Here is an 18,360-nt window from a genome sequence, read left to right on the forward strand (position 1 = left end):
GCATAATCTGCCGATCGATCAACGGCGTCTGCGAAATAAGACGTTCCAGCAAACACAATCTCGTTCAGGGACGTTCTGTGCTGCGGTTGTTAATAATTCAAGATTTTTCAGCATATCCAGTCAGGTTTTTCCCCCTTTTTTAAACAATTTTGAGGTCTAACGATTACAGTCTGCAATAAACATAAAACGCATGTTCTTGGAGTGCTGGAGGAAGCCTGCACAAGTACATGGAGGGATTTGAACCCGGGACCTCTCAACTGTGAGCCAGATGTGCTAAGCATTAGTCCGCCCAATTTGAAGCATAATTGATCTCAATGTGTAATTTACATTTTCAACTCCGACAAAGTACAGGCCCACTTATGCTTGACCAATGGTAGAGTGCGTGCTATGGACTGAGTCTCTGTTACCATGGCAACGCAAGATTTCATGCTTCCAATACTAAAATACATTCAAATAATATCATATACACGTGCATTTTAACACACACAACTGAAATACCTGTTAAATTCAATGTTTGGAGTTTTTTTTTTTTAGGATCATAAAAGCAATATTGAGCATTTTTCAGGAAGCCAAATAGCAGCTTCACCACAAATGTAATAAATAAAATGACTTACTGAGTGTCTTGATTGTGGAAACATCATGTCAGTCCCTTGTTGCTGTCTTCCCCCCCTCTAAAATCAAAAAAGCCTTGTCTTGATATTTTTCCTTTGTCCCCCCCCACCAAAAAATGACTTCCAAGTGGAGCTGTCCAGCGTCTAGCTCACAGCTAGCTAGCGAGACCCCCCCTCCCCAAAACGCACTCGCCCTACCCCAAATCAAAATCCCTATTTTGACTTTGGTTTGGTCTTGACGTCGTGGTTGGAGCTAACCAGCGAGCATCTAAGCTAAGCTAGCCGTAATTCTTTCCCCCCCAAAAGATGTCATTCAAAAATGATACATCGCTCCGTGGGACATTGGAATTACGCTTCAGACGCACTCGGCGTCAGCTTAAAAATTATACAAAAAATACCAAAAATACTATCTGGAAAAACAAACCAGGTCGAACAAGTTCGCTGAGTGAAAAATATGTAGGGGGGGGGGGGATGACAAAATGTCTGCTTGTTAGTTCAATCCCGTTTTTTACGTCCCAACTCGCGAGAGGAAAACAAGCCACAAAACACAGCAGCGCACAGCCTGGGTATGGCGCTCAAAAAAACTTAAAAACAGGCTGACGACTTTGTCGAGAAAAGGCTTCTAAAAAGTCGTATCGTCTCTCCTTGCTGTGGATGTGAAGTCAAGTCCTGTGCGTCTGTCTTCGCTGTGCAACGACGAGCTGATGTGCCTGTACGCCCCGCATAGAAATATACCTACTAGATCAGCCGGCAAGAGAAACGCAGAGCCAAAAGCATCGGTCTATATGACAAAGCTCTACAGTAGCGAGATGCACGTTTGCGCATGACTGAGCAAACGGCGCCACCATGTGGATATGTTGATGAAAATACTTTTTTTAAAATACATTTCTCTCTTAGCTGCCTGTGGAAGACCGTTTCAAGTAAAAAAAAAAACCAGTTAATTGTGAGATAAGCATATACGTGGATTCGCATATTTGTGGACTTTTCCCCCCTCTCAATGTTTTCATATTTGGGATTTTCCACGGTTTTCTGGGATCCCTCCGACCCGTTTCCTCGTTTTCTGTGGAAAATAGTACTTGTGATACTACCTCAAAATGATGAGATTCCGTCATAATGAGAAGTTTTTAGATGATTCACTTGTTTTATAATATTCCTCAAGAAAAAGTGGCCTAAATGACATAACTCTTGGTTGTGTTTACCATGTAAAAATTGACAGCTGTTTTGCCATAAGAAGACCCATTTTCAGTTTTACATTTAAATGTGTTTGATTGAGCCACAAAACGTATATTTTGACTTGCAAACTGGGATGCGAAACCACTTCTTTGTAAAATTTGCAACGATTGAAAATAGCATCTCTGACGGGTATTTTTTTGTAAAACTATTGTCTGGTGTAAGTATTGAAGAGTCAGATCAATTGAATCGGAGGGTGCGTGTGAGGAAACTGAAAAGGAAGCAAAGGAATCCATGTAGGCGAGTATAGGAATATTTTTTATTCCAATTGAAAACATTGAAAAGGAGAAGGCTATGAAAGTTGTTTTCATGTTAAAATGAGGTTCAGGCAACAGTGGTTGAAATGAAACATACAAAAAAAAAAAAGAAGAAATATGGCTAAAATACTGTAACTCAACAAGTCAACAATAAGCACAACCCTTTCCGTGATAGCATGGCTGGCATGACCACATCACCCTCCCTGCCCAACAAACATGCAGTTAAAAACAGCAGATCAATCATCTTAAATAAAGAATAAAACTGTTAATTAATCACATATTTAGTGTTTATTTCTTTTTAAAAAGTGGACCATGAAAATTCACGGGCCCTGATTCCCCCCCCCCACCTATTCTCTCACAACATTGGCACTTAAGTATTAAGTCAAGAGTCTGGCTTTACAAAGAAAGGGGATTGGCACACTCATGGTACAAAATTTACATTTGGTATACTTCTTTTAAAAAAAAAAAGAAAAATACATTACTTTCAATTTGTACACCACTACACAAAGTTATTGAAAAACAAAAAATCTTAAGTGGTTGCAAAATATACATGTGGTAAAGTGTGTCTGCTTTACAAAAAACAACAACATTGGAGCTAAACATGACGGTTACAAGTCAGAAGGGAGCTGAAGCAAAAGACTTGTGGGGGGGGGGCATGAGAATGAAGTCATTTCAGTGCTCTGAGCCATGGAGATGACAGTCCAATCAAGAAAGAGGTGTCAGCAAATTCATTCGTTGGCCATTTCAGTACCTTCACATCTCAATCAATACATTTATTTAATTATTTTAAACCAAGGCATGATAAACAAAGTTCAATGGGACAGAACAAAGTTTGCTTGAAAACACACACTACTGCAGTACGTTTTGCTTGGCACCATCTGGGAAATCGAAAAGTCCACATTTCATTTTCAAATCATTTCTGAGGCTGTTTGAGTAATTCAATAGGGGCTGCTGTTTAGGTTAGCTACAGGCTGGATTCTTTGAATGTGTGTATGTATGAACTGAAATAACTACTAGAGATGGAACAGTATGGTGCGTTCGTATCTACCAATATGGGACATTGGCCTACAACCAATTGGGAACACTGTAGGTCAGGGACAGGAAGTGTACGCGGTAAACAGTGCAGCTTAGCCTCTGGACGGTGAGATGCTTTTGGCAGTTTGTGAAATTGGTTCACTAATTTGAGGCAGCATCACAGGAGCACGAATATCAGCATGGGGAGGAAAAAAAAAGTGTGGGACAAATGCAGATCCCAGCTGTATTCCAAAATCCTCCCGCAGGCTCTTCAGATGAAGTCCAAGTAATTACAAATTCTATAACAAATGTAATAATTTACTGTCTTAATGTTGCTTTTTTTACTACATTGTTTATTTCCTAAATGATTTAAACTGTTAATCTTTTTTACTTTATTGTATTTATTTAGTTTTATTTAACCGGAACTTAATGCTAGCAATTAGCATTTTGACTCTATTGATGTTGCAGTTTCCTAAACAGAAAATATTGAATCCCTGATTCAGATTCAGAAAAGGTGTTTTTAATTCCTGCGGGTCAGTTATTTGATTGCATACATTTCATATTTCAGAACAGGCTCCGACATTAACGGTGACCCGATGGCGCGGGACCAGCAATACAAATTAAAAAAAAAAAAACGTAACGAAATCAACAGGTTCTTGATTTTTTTTTGACTATCTAATATTCAATAATTTGAGTTTTACCCACTTCAATTGATCAATCATCTTTGCTCTTTTTTTACCCCGGCTGTGGACATTCCATCACCCCCATCCACTGAAGTGCGCACCATGTGCTAACTCATATTTTGAGATTACAAGCTTCACTATATCATCCACAGGTAGGCCTGTATATACAATTATCAATTTTGTGAAGTATTTGTGCTTTGGCTCAATAAAGGTTGGTAAACACTGGTTTGTTTCAATGTAAACTGAAGAAATGTTTTACTAGTCCTTCCAGTTGAAGATCAGAATTGTATTGCAAGTACTTTGAAATATTTGCGTGAAATACAGGCTACTACATCAGTGATTCCCAACCACTGCGCTGCAAGAAATTAAGCAATTTCACTTAGTTGGTCCCAAAATAATTTATTTACGACAAATCAAATCTCTTCCAGCTATGTGACAGGCAGAACAGCTCAATGTCCGTCCACTATCACCACATGTCATTATTCCAGTATATATTTTTTGAGACATTTTTCATTTGGTGGAGTGTGCTGGGGACATTTTTTTTTTTTTTTTTTTTACGTACAATGTGCCTTGGCTCAATAAGAGGTTGGGGAAACATTGCTTTGCAAAGTGAGGAACCCCTCAGCATGCCTTTGACTTTAATATGAGGATGTCTGCATTATTGGACAAACTGGGGCCCTTTAAAAGCAGGAGAAGCCTTTTAGCAAAAACGATTTTGACGATGTTAAATGTCAGCAAAGCGAATAAATGAAGAGGAAAAGGAAAAGAGTCGAGATGCTTGCTTTTGTCTTGTAAAAAGGCAAAATGTGAAGAAAAAAAAAAAGCCACCAGGAATGTCAACGTATAGGCATCTGTGGTTTGGATGCCCCCCTCCCATCCCCCCTCCTCAACCACATAGCACTGTTACCTACCAAAGCTGTGAATAGTAGCCCTTGCGATTACAAGGTGATGACAACTCACCCGAGTTACATTTTAAGAGCCGTGTAGAGCAGGGCTTCCTCAACTGGATCAACTCAAGAGTCCAATTTGAAAGGTGCTTCCTCCTCCCCGCCCGCTCACTAAAATACATCACTGCCACATACTGTACACGGAACCAGAGCAGGAACTCATTACAAAGATTCAAAAAGCCCTTTGCCGAGAATTTATGCGCAAGAAAATATCTTACCCCAGCGCCAGTTTGGGGAACCCTGCTCTAGAGAAAAGAGTAAGAACATCAACACACACGATATGGGATTGGTACCAACAGTCAACATATTCTGCTTTAAAATTACAAAAATTCAAGAATGCTCCGATAGTAAATGTTCAACCACTAGATGCGTTTTTGATTTCCTTTTTTTTTTTTTTTTTGTTTTTTTTTGTTTTGTTTTGTTTTTTTTGTGTCTTTTTCTGATTTTTGCATAAAGCGTGAACCCGAAAATGGAGCCAATGCTGCCATTCCCACCGTCGGGCATTTTCAAAAACGGACTGCTAAACGTTAGAAAGATAAAACACATCTTCTCCGTTAAAATAGCTTTGATAGCTTACAGCAGTATAAAAGCCACAGTCTCCTCGTTTGAGCTCGACACAGAGGAGATCCCACAGATCTGTGACACATACAAAGAAAAACCAAATAAACCACTTCAGAGTAGTGGATCAAATGTGCCAGTTGAACACAGAACACAACTGAAGCAATGCAGTTGAATGAGAAGCAAAACTGGCTGCACAACTACTACTACTACTACTACTACGACTTAATGAACGTATTGAAATGGGGTGCACAGAGAGGTCGCTTCGACCTTTAGAAGAACCAAAGAAAGCCAATCACGTTAAAGGGGAAGTTACGTCAAAAATGATCTTTACAATAAATAGTTTCTATGCGCCCCCGCTAGTGTAAACCTAATATGAATAAAACCGTTTGTGTAGTAGGAATTCAACAGAAAAATCCGTCCCCTTTTTACCCACCTCAAGGGTGCTGCCATTTTGTCTTGTGCCGTCGACTGAAAATGACATCACGGGGCTCAGCTTGCCAACGTCATGTGACCAAACCCAGAAAAAAAAGGTGAGCCTTCACAACCTGAGCTCTTGGGCACCAAGATGCACCAGGGCATCTTGGCACCGCACAAAACAAATTGGCATCACCTGAGACAGATACAAACGGGCGGATATAATCTATTATTGTAAAGACATTTTTTGATTTCAATTCCCCTTTAAAAGGAGAGGATTGTTATACCATAAACATTGATTTGGCAGTACGTTGAGCCCCCGCTATTCGCGGAGGCTACGAACCGAGTCTAACTGTGAATAGCAAAGATTTACGACTAATCGAAACGCAAAAACGATTGTAAAAGCAGTATTCAATTATTAGTTAAAGAATTTTATGTCGAGGAAAAGGCCCATTTTTGGTTGATGTTTTTTTTCAACCATTAATTCCTACTAATTGCTATTTTGAGGACTTGCCCACTTAAAAATAATCAGAAAAAAAAAAAAAAAAAATCGGAAACATTTTTTTCATCCTGATGAAAATGCACAATTGGTAGGCACGTTTATTATGAGTAGAGTGTCAGGAATTCACCTACCTAAACATTAGGGTTGGGCTTGTGATTCAAGAAATCAACGTATAGTGACAGGCACAATAATGCAATGCTTGACCACTAGATGGTAGAAAATACAATTAACCTCTGTATCCATATGCTCTTCACGCAACAGAATTTCAGCTTTGTGCTCATCTAATCAGCAAATGTACTTTTTGGGACTTTTTTCTTTGGTGGTATGGCGTGGGATTTTTCTAATATATAATACAGGGTGCGAAACACTGCACTCGATGGATGGACAAAGCTCAATTCGAATTGAAGTTTGCATGTTGTCAGAGGACTCGGCATAAAAAGCAGAACCCGGATAAACTCGAGATTCGTAGCAAACCACTACTTACGGAAATGTTTAGAAGCGACAACTCCCCTGCTCTCTCCGGCGCACCTTCTGAATTTCACACGCCACAGAACGGCATGGCAGACCCGATCCCGCTCCTGCACTATGGAATACTGGCAACATACTGTACAGTATTTCTATTTACAAGGAAAAAAAAAAAAAAAAAGTGGAAATGTGGAGTCAATTTGGCAACAGTGGAGTGATTTGCAGTAAATGTAGTGGTCGTGCTGTCTCCTTAAAGGGGTATTAACACTTAAATCGCCAAGGGGGCAGTGTGTGTGTGGTGGGTTACAATCCTTTTGAGTGTAGCCACTGTAATTACAAAGTAGGCAAAAAGTAGATAAGTCATCTATGTGTAAGCAAAACTATTTACATTCAACAGAGCGTGTGCACTCTGAATTGGAGTTTTCTTTCTTTTTTTTTTTTTTTCTTTTTAAAACACCAACTGATATATATTCCTTACGATGAGCACACTGTCGTCGTGTGCAGCATGCACGGCGTACACAGGTAGGGAGAGAGCCCTTTAAATCGTTTGACATGGGCCCCTCTGCGACACACAAGCACTGCTGTTAATATAGTAGGTTCAACCATGAATTTGCCCGTAGAGAGGCTTATGTCATGAGTGTACACTTTGATGGGCAACACAAGAGACCCGAAAAAGGAGATAGCGAGTGTAGAGCAAAGCTGATGACTGTGTTCCATGCAGACATGTTTCTAGAAGTGGATAATACAATATGTGTATGTGTGTGTGTGTGGGGGTGGGGAGGCTTGCTCTCTCTCCTTCTCTCTCTTTGTGTCACACAGCACTTCACACCAGGTTGTACTCTTTGAGGTTGAGCTGCAGGATGGTGTCTTTGACGGCGGCAAAGACGAAGCGGATGTTCTCCGTGTCGGTGGCGCACGTGAAGTGCGAGTAGATGATCTTGTCGCTGTCCGGGTTCAAGTCCACAAACATCTTCAGGATGAACTCGCGGCCTGCCAGTGGGTCACGCTGAGGGCCTGGCCAAAGAGGATGAGAAAAAAATAAAATAAAGCATGCCACACAACGCGAGTGACATTTTTCCACTGAACAGCTATTAAACAATTATTACAATGTGTCCCTCTACATTGCAGATAAAAACGTTGGTACACTTAAGAAAATGTAAACATTTTGATTAAAAAAAAAGTTGTAATGTTAGGAGAATAAACTCATATTTGTCCAAGAAAAAAATGGCCCTCGATTTTACATGAACAAAGACATTCGATAGGAAAACAAAGAAGTTGTATTTTTCCAAGATTAAGTCGTAATATATTTTAAAGTCAAAACGTAACAAGGGAAGAATGTTCAAGAACAAAGTTGCAATGTGACAACAAGAATCACTGTTTTATGACGAAAAAAAGGTGCAACGTTATGTCGCAAAGATATGAATAAGACCTTACAAAGAGGAATGATACGAGCCATTTCATTGTAGTCCCCCCTTCCAGCCACAAGGCGTCACTATATGATGAAAAATTCATTTTTGCACTGATCACCGAAAGGGTTTTCTATTCTTTTAGCTTCTAGAATGCCCATACCATATAATGACAGGAAAATGGCATGTCCCTACAACTACAACTAAACAGCCAATTTTATTTTCATTAAAAGGAAGTAAGCAGTACCGTCAAACTCCGGGAAGTAGTCCACCAGGTGAGAGTACATGATCTTCTCCTCCAGCAGGTCCCTCTTATTGAGGAAGAGGATGACGGAGGAGTTTTGAAACCAAGGATATGTGATGATGGTCCTGAACAGCGCTTTGCTTTCCTCCATGCGATTCTGAAAATCCACAAAAGGGTTAGGAGAGCGAGAGAACTGCAAAAAGACTAACGAACACGAAATAGCGACACGTTCTTTTAAAAATGTAATCTTTACTACTGTAGGCAAAACTAAAGCGGGGTGCACACATATGGACCAAATTTGAGCAATTTCAATCAGTCTGCCAAGGGCCAATTAGCCGATATCTCTTAAAGATTGTCGCGGGCAATTTTCCTGAGGTGTGTGGGGTGTGTTAATTCAGTAGCAGACTTTTTCACTCATTGGTATAGAATGAGTTAAATGTCTCTGCGTGTGACATCAAAGTGCACGTTTGATTGTCCAGCCAAAAACAAAGCTAAGCTAATGCTAACGTAAACGGCAAAAGAGAGCGGCTGATGTGACGAAATCAGAAAGATTTGAAAACAAAGCATCCAGGGTTTGACTGGTGCGCAAGGTGGAGGCCTTTGTCTCGGGGCCTGTCAACACAGTCAGCTAATCCCATCACACTCTGATGCCTAAACACTGCCCAGTCATTCAGAAACACCTTAATAACAACACCACAACTGTCCAGCGTCAATGGCGATGTGTTTATTGAACAGAAACACGATTACCGGTAATCCGACTTAACTCATGGAATTGTGAAGGAAAAGCCTAAAAGAAAATATGTGCACGTAAGCCCTTATGGAATGTCGGGTAGAGACGTCCTGCACGAATTGAGACCAATTCTTTTTCTGCTTGTCACAACAGGGTGGAACACGATCCATTCTGTGACAGGCAAATGTTTTAAAGTCACAATTTAAACATTCCTAACAGTCATAGAAGTATAAAGAGAATTTAATTGCTGTATGATAAAACCAAAATTAAGTAAACCAACTCACTGCCTGGAAAAATGTATTGAATTAATCATATCGCTCATATCGGGCCAATAGCTCCAAATTTTCAACTTAGTAATTGTAATTTTTTTCACAAACCTTATGCCTGGTCAGTACAAATGTGCGGGTGTTTTTTTTTTTTTTTTTCCTGATTATTGCCCAATCTAAAGTGTTGACTTGCTTTCTTTGACGATGGCATGTTGATGATTGAACAAACGTGGCGTTTTTGGGGTATCCTGAAAAGTACTTATTTTGGAGGTACAAGGAATCCGCCCGATGCCAGCGATGTTGTAGTAAGCAGCCGGATGTGTTCGAATGTTGCCCTAAGCTCTATTTCCTGCTCAGAGGTTCTATGATCATCCGCCGCCATCACTTGTGCAATTTGATGCGGACGTAAGGAAAAGTCATGTTGGATAAAATGTTGAATATAACAGGAAGTAGACAGGATTTGCTTAAACAAATGACAACTTTTTGGGGCTTTCGTGTCTACGTGACATCGCTCACCTCGTTGTCCGACTCCACCAGCACCTGGTCGTACTCGCTGAGCGCCACCAGAAACATGATAGAGGTGACGTTCTCGAAGCAGTGGATCCACTTCCTCCTCTCCGATCGCTGGCCGCCGACATCCACCATCCTGAACGGCACGCAGCAAACGAACATTAAGACTGCTTCCCTACACGTGCGCCTTAACAATAACGACATCGGGAGGCGCATGCATTGATGAAATTATGAAGTGTCAAAGGAAACTTGAGGGCTCACATGAAGCGAATCAACGCAATTCAAACACTGAAAATGTTGAGGGAAAAGTGGCACTGGAGCTCCCAAGCAAACGATGTGTGTCAATTCAAGGCAGGGATGCGCTTTTCATGCAGGAAATTCATAGGTGCAAAAGGACGACCATCTTTCAACACAGATTTGGATCAAGTGCTAGACGATTACTGTGTTAACATCACATAAAACAAGGCAAAAAAAGAGAAAGGAAAGAATCTGCACTCAAGAGTATGTTTGTATATTTTTTTAGGTCTAAGTACAGTCACAGAAAAAAAAAAAACGGGCATCTGACATCTGAACTGCTATTGTAGCAAAAACCATTGGACTAGGAATTTAATCTTAAACATCACCCCCGACCCTACCCATCAAATTCATTCAACATAAAGTCATAGTTAGTCACTCGACCGATAATTGGTCATGGTGGCTTTCAAGAGGCCTACAGCAATATTAAAGCTACGACAGGAACTGCTGGCAAGAACTAGCTGTGTCCTACATGTGACAACAATTTCCCCTGAGGTTTTATTTTTTGGGGTTTTTTTTTTTTTTTTTTTTTTTTTTTTACATCTGGGCTATAGTGCAGGGTGGCAAAATGGAAGAATTTTCTTACAGTCTGTCTGGCTATCTGTAAATGGTTGCTCAAAGTCAGTAAATCAAGTACTGCCTACTTGTGACAACAATCTCTTCTACGTTCTATACGACTATGCTATGAGGTAGGGTGACAAAACAAAAAAACAAAAGGCTACTTGAAAGAAAAGGCTTACACCACCTATTGGATGCTATCTAGCTATGCAAGTAGGTGTGCCCTGTGATTGGTTGGCAACCAGTGTGTGCCCAGCCTCTCGCCCAAAGTCAGGTGGGATCGGCTACTGCTCACCTGTGACCAATGAGCACCATAGGGAATGGATCGGAATTTCACTTGGTTCCCATCAACATTTACCACTGAACAGAAAAACCTCGTCGCGATCGCAAAGGGAAAATCTATTCGAACCGGCCAAAGACAACGAGCGGCCTCAACTAACTCCATGTCGAACACCCTCCGTCTCGTCCTCTAGCGAGAGAGCGAGTGACCCACTTCCAAGATAGACTCTCCTCCTATGTAGGTTGAGCCAAGAGAAATGACATCTTCAAAGCCAATTAAAAGAGCAGGAAGTGCGACTGTTTATGAAAGGCTGCCTTGTTAGCATTGAGGCGGATCGTCATTGGAATATACAACATGTGCTTGTTCGCTACTATCTAGCATTGCGGGTGACATGCTCCACATTAACGCAATCAAACAATCATGTGCTTCAGTGAATACAGCCGGACACCTTAGTAGTCCCCCGTCCCCCCCCCCCCCTCCCCTCGCGTTTGTATTTTTGGCCTCTTCACTAAAAGCGAAGCCATTGAGAGCGCGTAGTGAGTCACCATGAGCGGCAGCCGGGCCGAGTGGAGCCTCTCAGCTTCGCTGCAGCGCAGCGGCCGGGAAGCTCTTGAGCGCAACCACGTTGCAGTTATTTCCAGCCTTGCCAAGCGTAGGAGGAGGCTGACATGATGGCTTCCTATCGATTTGCACTCTACTGTAATCACTCTTGCTTGTTCGCTACATCCATTTCTAGCTTCTCGCTTTTCTTGCAAGGGAAGGAATGGAAGATGCTCTATGGATTGGCGGCTGAGCTGCTTGTGAGCCAAATCTTGAAGGGATGTAGACCACAGAGGCACACAAAAAAAAAAAAAAAAAAAAAAAAAAAAAAAAAAAAAAAAAAAAAAAAAAAAAAAAGGGCTCTTGTGTAAAATCACATTTTGGCAAGCATGGGAATATTTAGGAAAGAAATACAGCTGCATCTCCGTGCATTTGAATACCGTGGAACAATTTCTTAATGGACTACTACTACTTACGCACAAACTAATGTTAACGCACATTTGATGAACTTTTCATGTTGGTCAAACTTTTGCCAGGACTTTTAAAAATCATTTTTGATCAATATCCATTCATTGTTGCAGCCCTAATATACATGTACTATGAATGTATGCCTTCAGAGCCGCCAGAGGGATCATGCCTGGAAATTGAATTTTTATTGTGCAAGACGGCATTTTAGATTCATCTCCGATGCCACAACACCGGTCAGCAGCAGTTCACAACAGTTCAGTGGCATTCGCTCGCTATGCAGCCAGTGTAAAAAACAAGGAAGAAATTAAGTGGGAATGGACAAATGAACTTTCTATCATCTTCTAAATTAATGGTATGCTCTGGTATTCACACACATTTCTGTGCATATCGATGTGAGGACCGTTATGGGACGCTGGTTTACCGCTGCCTTGTTTGTATATGGGACAAAAAAAAAAAAAGAAAAAATCCCACAGGAAATAATGCAAAATGAATTGGTCTGTTCTGGACAGGAAATGTAAAAATAAAACAAAGTGTGCTGAGAAACCACGCGCCACAATCAGTTCCAGTCCTGGTTGCATCGCTTGTGGAGTTAATCCCGTAGATTCTCACTGGAGTCTAACAAAATACCCTAAATACATGTGAACCGTCAACCAAAATCGCAGAACCTACTGTTTTCTTCTTGACAATGACATGGACGTAAACAAGGACAGGTACAAATGTAAATGACTCTACTGTTAAATTGGACATTGAGAAGTACATAATAAATACATTGGTACCTTGATTTATGAGTGCCCCAACAGATGAGTCTTTCCAAGTTACGAGCCGTTTGTTTTATTGATTTTTTTTTTTTTTTTTTGCTTCGGGTTACGAGGCAAAATGTACCCCTGCTCAAGTTAAGTGGGGGACAAAAAGGAGAGCAGCACTTTGAGCAGTTTATTGAAGGGTACAGTCAAACAGACAAGCACACACACACACACACACAGAGAGCACTAGCGACGAGCTACAGTGAGCTGAAACTTCCAGAAGTTCACACGAAGACTGACCGGCCATGTTCCTGACGTCACTCACAGACCCGAGAGCTGCTGTTGTCGTGACGCAGGGTACGTTGTGAGTCTTGGTCAAGGAAGGAATTCAACTCCTAAGTCAAGGTACCAGTGTAGAAGCGGGAATGGGCTCATTGGAGGTACGTTAGGCATGCTCGAAGTGTATTTGACATGTCGTTTGGAAATTAAACGGAAACATGGGCGGGGCTGAAGTTAGTCAAAGCGGTGCGATTCTTTTGTCTACCTGAAAATGATGCTTTGCAAGTCGAAAGGGTATTCTATGATCCCAGTGGTTGGGATTCGAACCCTAAGCACATCCTGTTGGGTGGGTAGATAGGAAGATTCAGCGATACGATCCAGATCGCTAAGATAGCTGGAGACAGGATGGAGAGCGAAAGGCAAGACAGAGAGAGAGAAAGAGAGAGGAAAGAGAAAGTGAAGCATGAGAGCAGATAGCACACAAACCCTCCAAAAAGCAAGTGGATCAGTTCAGATGTAACCAAAGGAAACATTCCCGAGCACCACGAGGGGATTAGATGAAATTTGGTGCCAGAACCCCCAAAGGAATTTTAGCTTCATCCGTGATGGCAGCTCCCAAAGACAGAATTTCACTCGAGCGGACTTCTATGAAGCCATCGCTTGAGTCTAACGTGAGCAATTTGCTACACACACATGCCAACCTCCTGACATGAAGTATAGGGCTGGACTGGAGTCTTTTGGGAGGTCGCCATCAGGGATGCATTCACGTGCAGCCCAAAGCTAGCTCGTGGCGATAGCGGCGTCGGCGGCTTTCGCGACCAGGCCAACCGGAGACGTCATGGGCAGCGCTCAGGCCACCAGTACCTGAAGATTATATTCTCCAGGTCAAACGGGTACTCAATGATGCCGGTGGTTGGCACTCGAACCCGCAGCACATCCTGCTGAGTGGGCACGTACCCCGACGTCGCTATTCTTTCTAAATCGCTAAGATAACTGTGGATGGGGGGAGGGGGGGGGGGGGGGGGCATATTACAGGGAGGCACACATCACGGATATGGACTCATCATACACAACATCACGTAAACCCTCCAATGTTACTTTTTTTTTTTTTTTTTTTTTTACTTTTAAGTATCATTCAGACAAATGTGAGGCCATCGCCATTTGACAGTTGAGGCATTTCAGTTTTTGGAAGCTCTTGCCCATGGCTTCAATTGACATTGAAGCAGCGTTGAAAAATTGCCACCTGGTGAGTAAGTTATTCTGCCCCCGACTGCAGCTCATCGCCAGCTCTATGGGTGTCACATTGCTTCAACGCATCGTACAATTTTGTACAAAGTTCAAAGGCATCCGCCGAGTGCCAGCGCAAACCTAAGGATATACTTTAGGCTTTGTGCAAATCCAAGTGCCGGCTCGAGAAGTTCGGCGTGGTGTTTGGAGCATCCCGTTTTAAGAACTTGCCAGTCATGGATGGTGTAAATTGTACTACACGTTGCAGCGGTGTGACGGCCATAAAGCTTCTCAAACTGGCACTGACCTGCAATCAAGGACAGAAAAACCCCCATTTTGCAACACTGCTCCAATGTCAACTGGCGCGTCACGGGCAAGGAAACGATATGCATACAAGAACCACAAAGCCTCAACGTCAACAAATGCTGAAGGCCTCACATCTGTTCCATTGATACTTTTGCACTGTTGGGACATGCTGCATCTCATTGATGTGCTTGCACTTTGTACTGCCTCACACAGTACAGTATCATGTAGATTTCAAATTTTGTATTGGATCTCGATAGATTCCACAGGTGTACATAATGTTGTGGCATGCAACAATCTAAAACAGGGGTGGGCAAACTTTAGTAATCGACCGCCACATTTGATTTTTTAAAAGGATCCATGGGTCAGGTAAAAAAAATTTACATAAATAATTTACAGTTATGTAGAATATTTAAAAAAAACTTTTTTTTTGTAGTTCTAATGACAACTAACCAATTATTAAATGAAACAAAACGTATTTACAAAAAACATGGACATCTTATTTACTGAGATAAATTGATTAAACAATCTACACAAAATGAATGAATACAATTTCACTTTTTTTTTTTTTTTAAATACAGCAAATTGAATGCGCCAAGACAGTTTGTAATGTAAATGCTTGCTGTTCCAGACTTAAGAAAATTGGGGGGAGGAGGGGGGGGTGTACGTATGCGCATTCGGTTGTTCATTATGCAACCTTCTTTGCCCACCCTTGGTCCACCAATTAAAACAGTGAAAACAAGCTCATCATAAAACAGTACAAAGAGAAACAAACGTACTTTGGAAACTGATTTAAGTTGGAATCCGTTAATATGGTAAAAGGGAACTAAACCTTAGATGTCAAAACTTCATATTTCAAAAGTGCATATGTTTTTCTGAGGCTCTTTACTTAAATCTGCGACGTATTTCTTCTAAAAGAACACATTTAAAACATGGCGTCTACTCGCCTACGGCGGCTGCTGCTTATGTCTTTTCACTCTTGCGAGTGTGCGAATTTGAAAGAATGGTTCTTGACGTTTTATTTACCAGCAACACCAGACAGAAATATATATGAAAGAAATATTCAGCAACGACAAGCTACACATCGGTCGGATCAATTCATCTAGCCAGCTAATGGCAGACGTGCGACTCGGCTGACTCTCAACTGATGTTCTCGAATTGTTCAGGTTTGTATCCCACCTTATATTGCCAAAATGGCGCAGCGCCTACGTTTTGAATTATTCCATTCGATTTGTATTCCGTGATTGCTATATTAATCAGAGTATCTTCTTTTGCGAGCTGGCACATAAAATGTATTCTTTCAAAAATAAAACTGTTTGGGTTTAGTTCCCCTCGAGTCAACTTTAAAAGAGTCCGACGTACTATTTGGTGGAGTCTGAGAGTTGGTACTCTCTCCTGCGGTCATAGGCCTCCTGGATGCCAGGGTCAGCCCACAGCATCTTGATGGCGCCGATGTACGGCTGATCGAACGACGTCACCATCTCCACGTCCACCTCGCGCACCAGCTGCGCATTGTTCTGAGAGGCAAAAACGGGCAAATCTATGAATGCAGGTAATTCTAATGTAACACTTTGAAAAGACTACAGGACCTTTGGTTTTGGTCCATCATCAACATAAACATTTTTTTTTAAACAAAAGAGTAAGTAAATACTGAAAAACTGAATTATGTCGAGAATCATTACTTATTGTGGATTTGAAAAGTGCAAAGGAGTAAACGTCCCACCACCATGCTGGACAAAATGTTAGATTTATTTTCAAATGTTATTACAAGAATAGCAGTATTTTTTTGGGGAAAAAAAAATATACTTATGGAACATGTTAATGTTTTTGCTCTTCAGAACAGGCAAAACATTTAAATCACTTCAGTGATGACACCAATAATTAACTTACGCCGATGTGAGTATGTTATTTATTTAAACATACTTACGTATATCTTAACATTGCTTACGTTGCTGATTTCAAGCCAATCTGCTTCTCTGACAACATTCTTTAACATCCCTTGTTAAAACACTTTTGGTATTATGCCTTTTTTTCCCCCTCAAAAATCATACAACTTTCTCATATTCCAACTTTTGATCCAGCTTAATTAACTTAATTCTTGTAATATTACATCCTTCTTTCTTCATAAAATGCATAGTCATGAATATTACGACCAAAAGACTTTTTGCATACCCTTTTTCACTTGGAACAAAAAAGCCAAAATATTACTATTCTTGTAAGATTCATATTACACCTTTTTGTGCCTAAAAAAAAAAAAGGATATAGGAAAGTTTTTTTTTTCCCTTTTCAATGTGTGCCTAATAGTACTCATTTAAGGTCGCAATTCAGCAGCTTCAATTTGAAACGAGTAAAATGAGGAATTTTCAACAGGACGTACTTTGTTCTGCTCAAACTTGTATGGTATCTTCAGGGTCTCGGTGGCACGGATCATGGACTGCATGGACGTAAAGATGTTCTGGTAGACCAGTTTGGTGAAGCCCTTCTTGTCTTCATCGGTGTAGCCTGAGCCATGGATGATTCGCATTTGCTTGATAAAAGTGCTCTTGCCGCTCTCACCAGTACCTGACGAAGAAGAGGACCACAACCACTGAAACAAGGACCATAAAAGGAGGGGGCCAGGTCATATACTTTGCCAATACTGTTCCTGCTGTCAAGTATGAGGGGAAAACAACACACTCACACATGACGATCTGTGTTGATATTTCTGTCAAGGAGAGCAAACTGAAGCATAAAACAGAGTCAATAAAGAGCTGTGAGAAGTAAGCTGACCCTGCGAGTCAGACAGCTGCTCTTCTTGATGCCATGTGAATTTGTGCGCTTAAAACGCGGCCGTACTTAGCGACAGACTGACCTCGGTGGCCCACCTCCATTCTGGCGCCGGTACACGCGACTGTGAAGGAATTTGCACCATCACGCCCTCAGGCAGTGGTCCAAGCCCTCCATGCCAAACTGTCTGTGTAACAGACTTAAAAAATAAAATGAAAGCGGCGTTTGCACTGTTAGCTTGTGGCTGCAGAGCGCTGCTCAAGCAAGGTATCTATAAAACATCACAGCTGTTTTAGATACCATACGTAGCAAAGTAAAACAACGTGATTTTCTTAAAGGATTGTATTGCTGTTTGAAAGTAATTTGGCAACCTTTGTCAAGTATTTCAAAATTGCACGCGATAATATCTGTGACTTTGAGCGTTTATGGCTTTAAAAGGTGCGCCTTGGCCTGGTGACCTGACGTGGGCAAGTAGTAAACCGTTAGCCAGTCTGCGTGCTGTTGAGTGGCCGCGTGAGTTGTAGCCATAGCAGCACATGTATGAATGCGTTTATTACATGTTAATTTTGTTACCGCTTGTTCAATAAAGTGATTGAGTGCCCTGGCGACTGTCCATCCTTGACCACTTGCGGGGGCATTGTAATATGTTAACTAGTGGTGGGAGGCTACTGTAATAAACCAGCTAACATTGGCACTTTGTGTTGGTGAAGGCAGACATGCAGTTGTGGTATGTTAGCTTGGCTTCGCAGTAAGCACATTTGAGTTTATCTTCTTTTTTAAGTGTGAAAGGATCCCAAACGGGACATTCTCTTTCTTTCACAGACTCCTTTGTCCTGGCTCACCGCCAGCACGGCAATTTATTTCCCCGCGGAGCGTTGCATCGGTCTGCAGTAGGGGTGGGCGATATGACGATATTAGATCGTTAAGCGGTTTAACGTGTTCACGATCTCATAAAGCCGAAAGACCGTTTGATCGTCTACATGGCACATTCTAAAAAGTTTAGCTCGATGGCGGCGCCATAGACGCGTATACCCGACCAACCAATCACAGCACACACAGTGC

The 18,360-nt window shown here is 41.5% G+C and overlaps 2 protein-coding genes across 5 annotated transcripts in view; both read right to left on the reverse strand.

The window, feature by feature from the left end:
• tle5 (TLE family member 5, transcriptional modulator) overlaps window positions 1–1,403 on the reverse strand; it is a 33,327-nt gene extending 31,924 nt beyond the window's left edge. Inside the window, exon 1 of one of the 2 annotated variants that reach the window (XM_086048115.1) lies at window positions 615–1,403. In XM_086048115.1, the coding sequence (XP_085904241.1) occupies window positions 615–641 (27 nt within the window). In that variant the 5' untranslated portion in view covers window positions 642–1,403. The remainder of the gene's footprint in view (window positions 1–614) is intronic. The other variant, XM_086048114.1, reaches the window with a different exon arrangement.
• Window positions 1,404–2,078: 675 nt separating this feature from the next.
• LOC147139043 (guanine nucleotide-binding protein subunit alpha-11) overlaps window positions 2,079–18,360 on the reverse strand; it is a 49,583-nt gene continuing 33,301 nt past the window's right edge. Inside the window, exons 3-9 of one of the 3 annotated variants that reach the window (XM_086046816.1) lie at window positions 16,910–17,094; window positions 15,895–16,049; window positions 13,867–13,995; window positions 13,268–13,396; window positions 9,847–9,976; window positions 8,338–8,491; window positions 2,079–7,698 (exon numbers count right to left, since the gene is read on the reverse strand). In XM_086046816.1, coding sequence (XP_085902942.1) covers window positions 7,508–7,698; window positions 8,338–8,491; window positions 9,847–9,976; window positions 13,268–13,396; window positions 13,867–13,995; window positions 15,895–16,049; window positions 16,910–17,094 — 1,073 coding nt within the window. In that variant the 3' untranslated portion in view covers window positions 2,079–7,507. The remainder of the gene's footprint in view (window positions 7,699–8,337; window positions 8,492–9,846; window positions 9,977–13,267; window positions 13,397–13,866; window positions 13,996–15,894; window positions 16,050–16,909; window positions 17,095–18,360) is intronic. The other 2 variants (XM_086046818.1, XM_086046817.1) reach the window with 2 other exon arrangements.

The sequence above is a fragment of the Filicampus tigris genome, chromosome 12 (assembly GCF_054856515.1).
Source record: "Filicampus tigris isolate MCC_2025a chromosome 12, RoL_Ftig_1.0, whole genome shotgun sequence".
NCBI lineage: Eukaryota > Metazoa > Chordata > Actinopteri > Syngnathiformes > Syngnathidae > Filicampus > Filicampus tigris.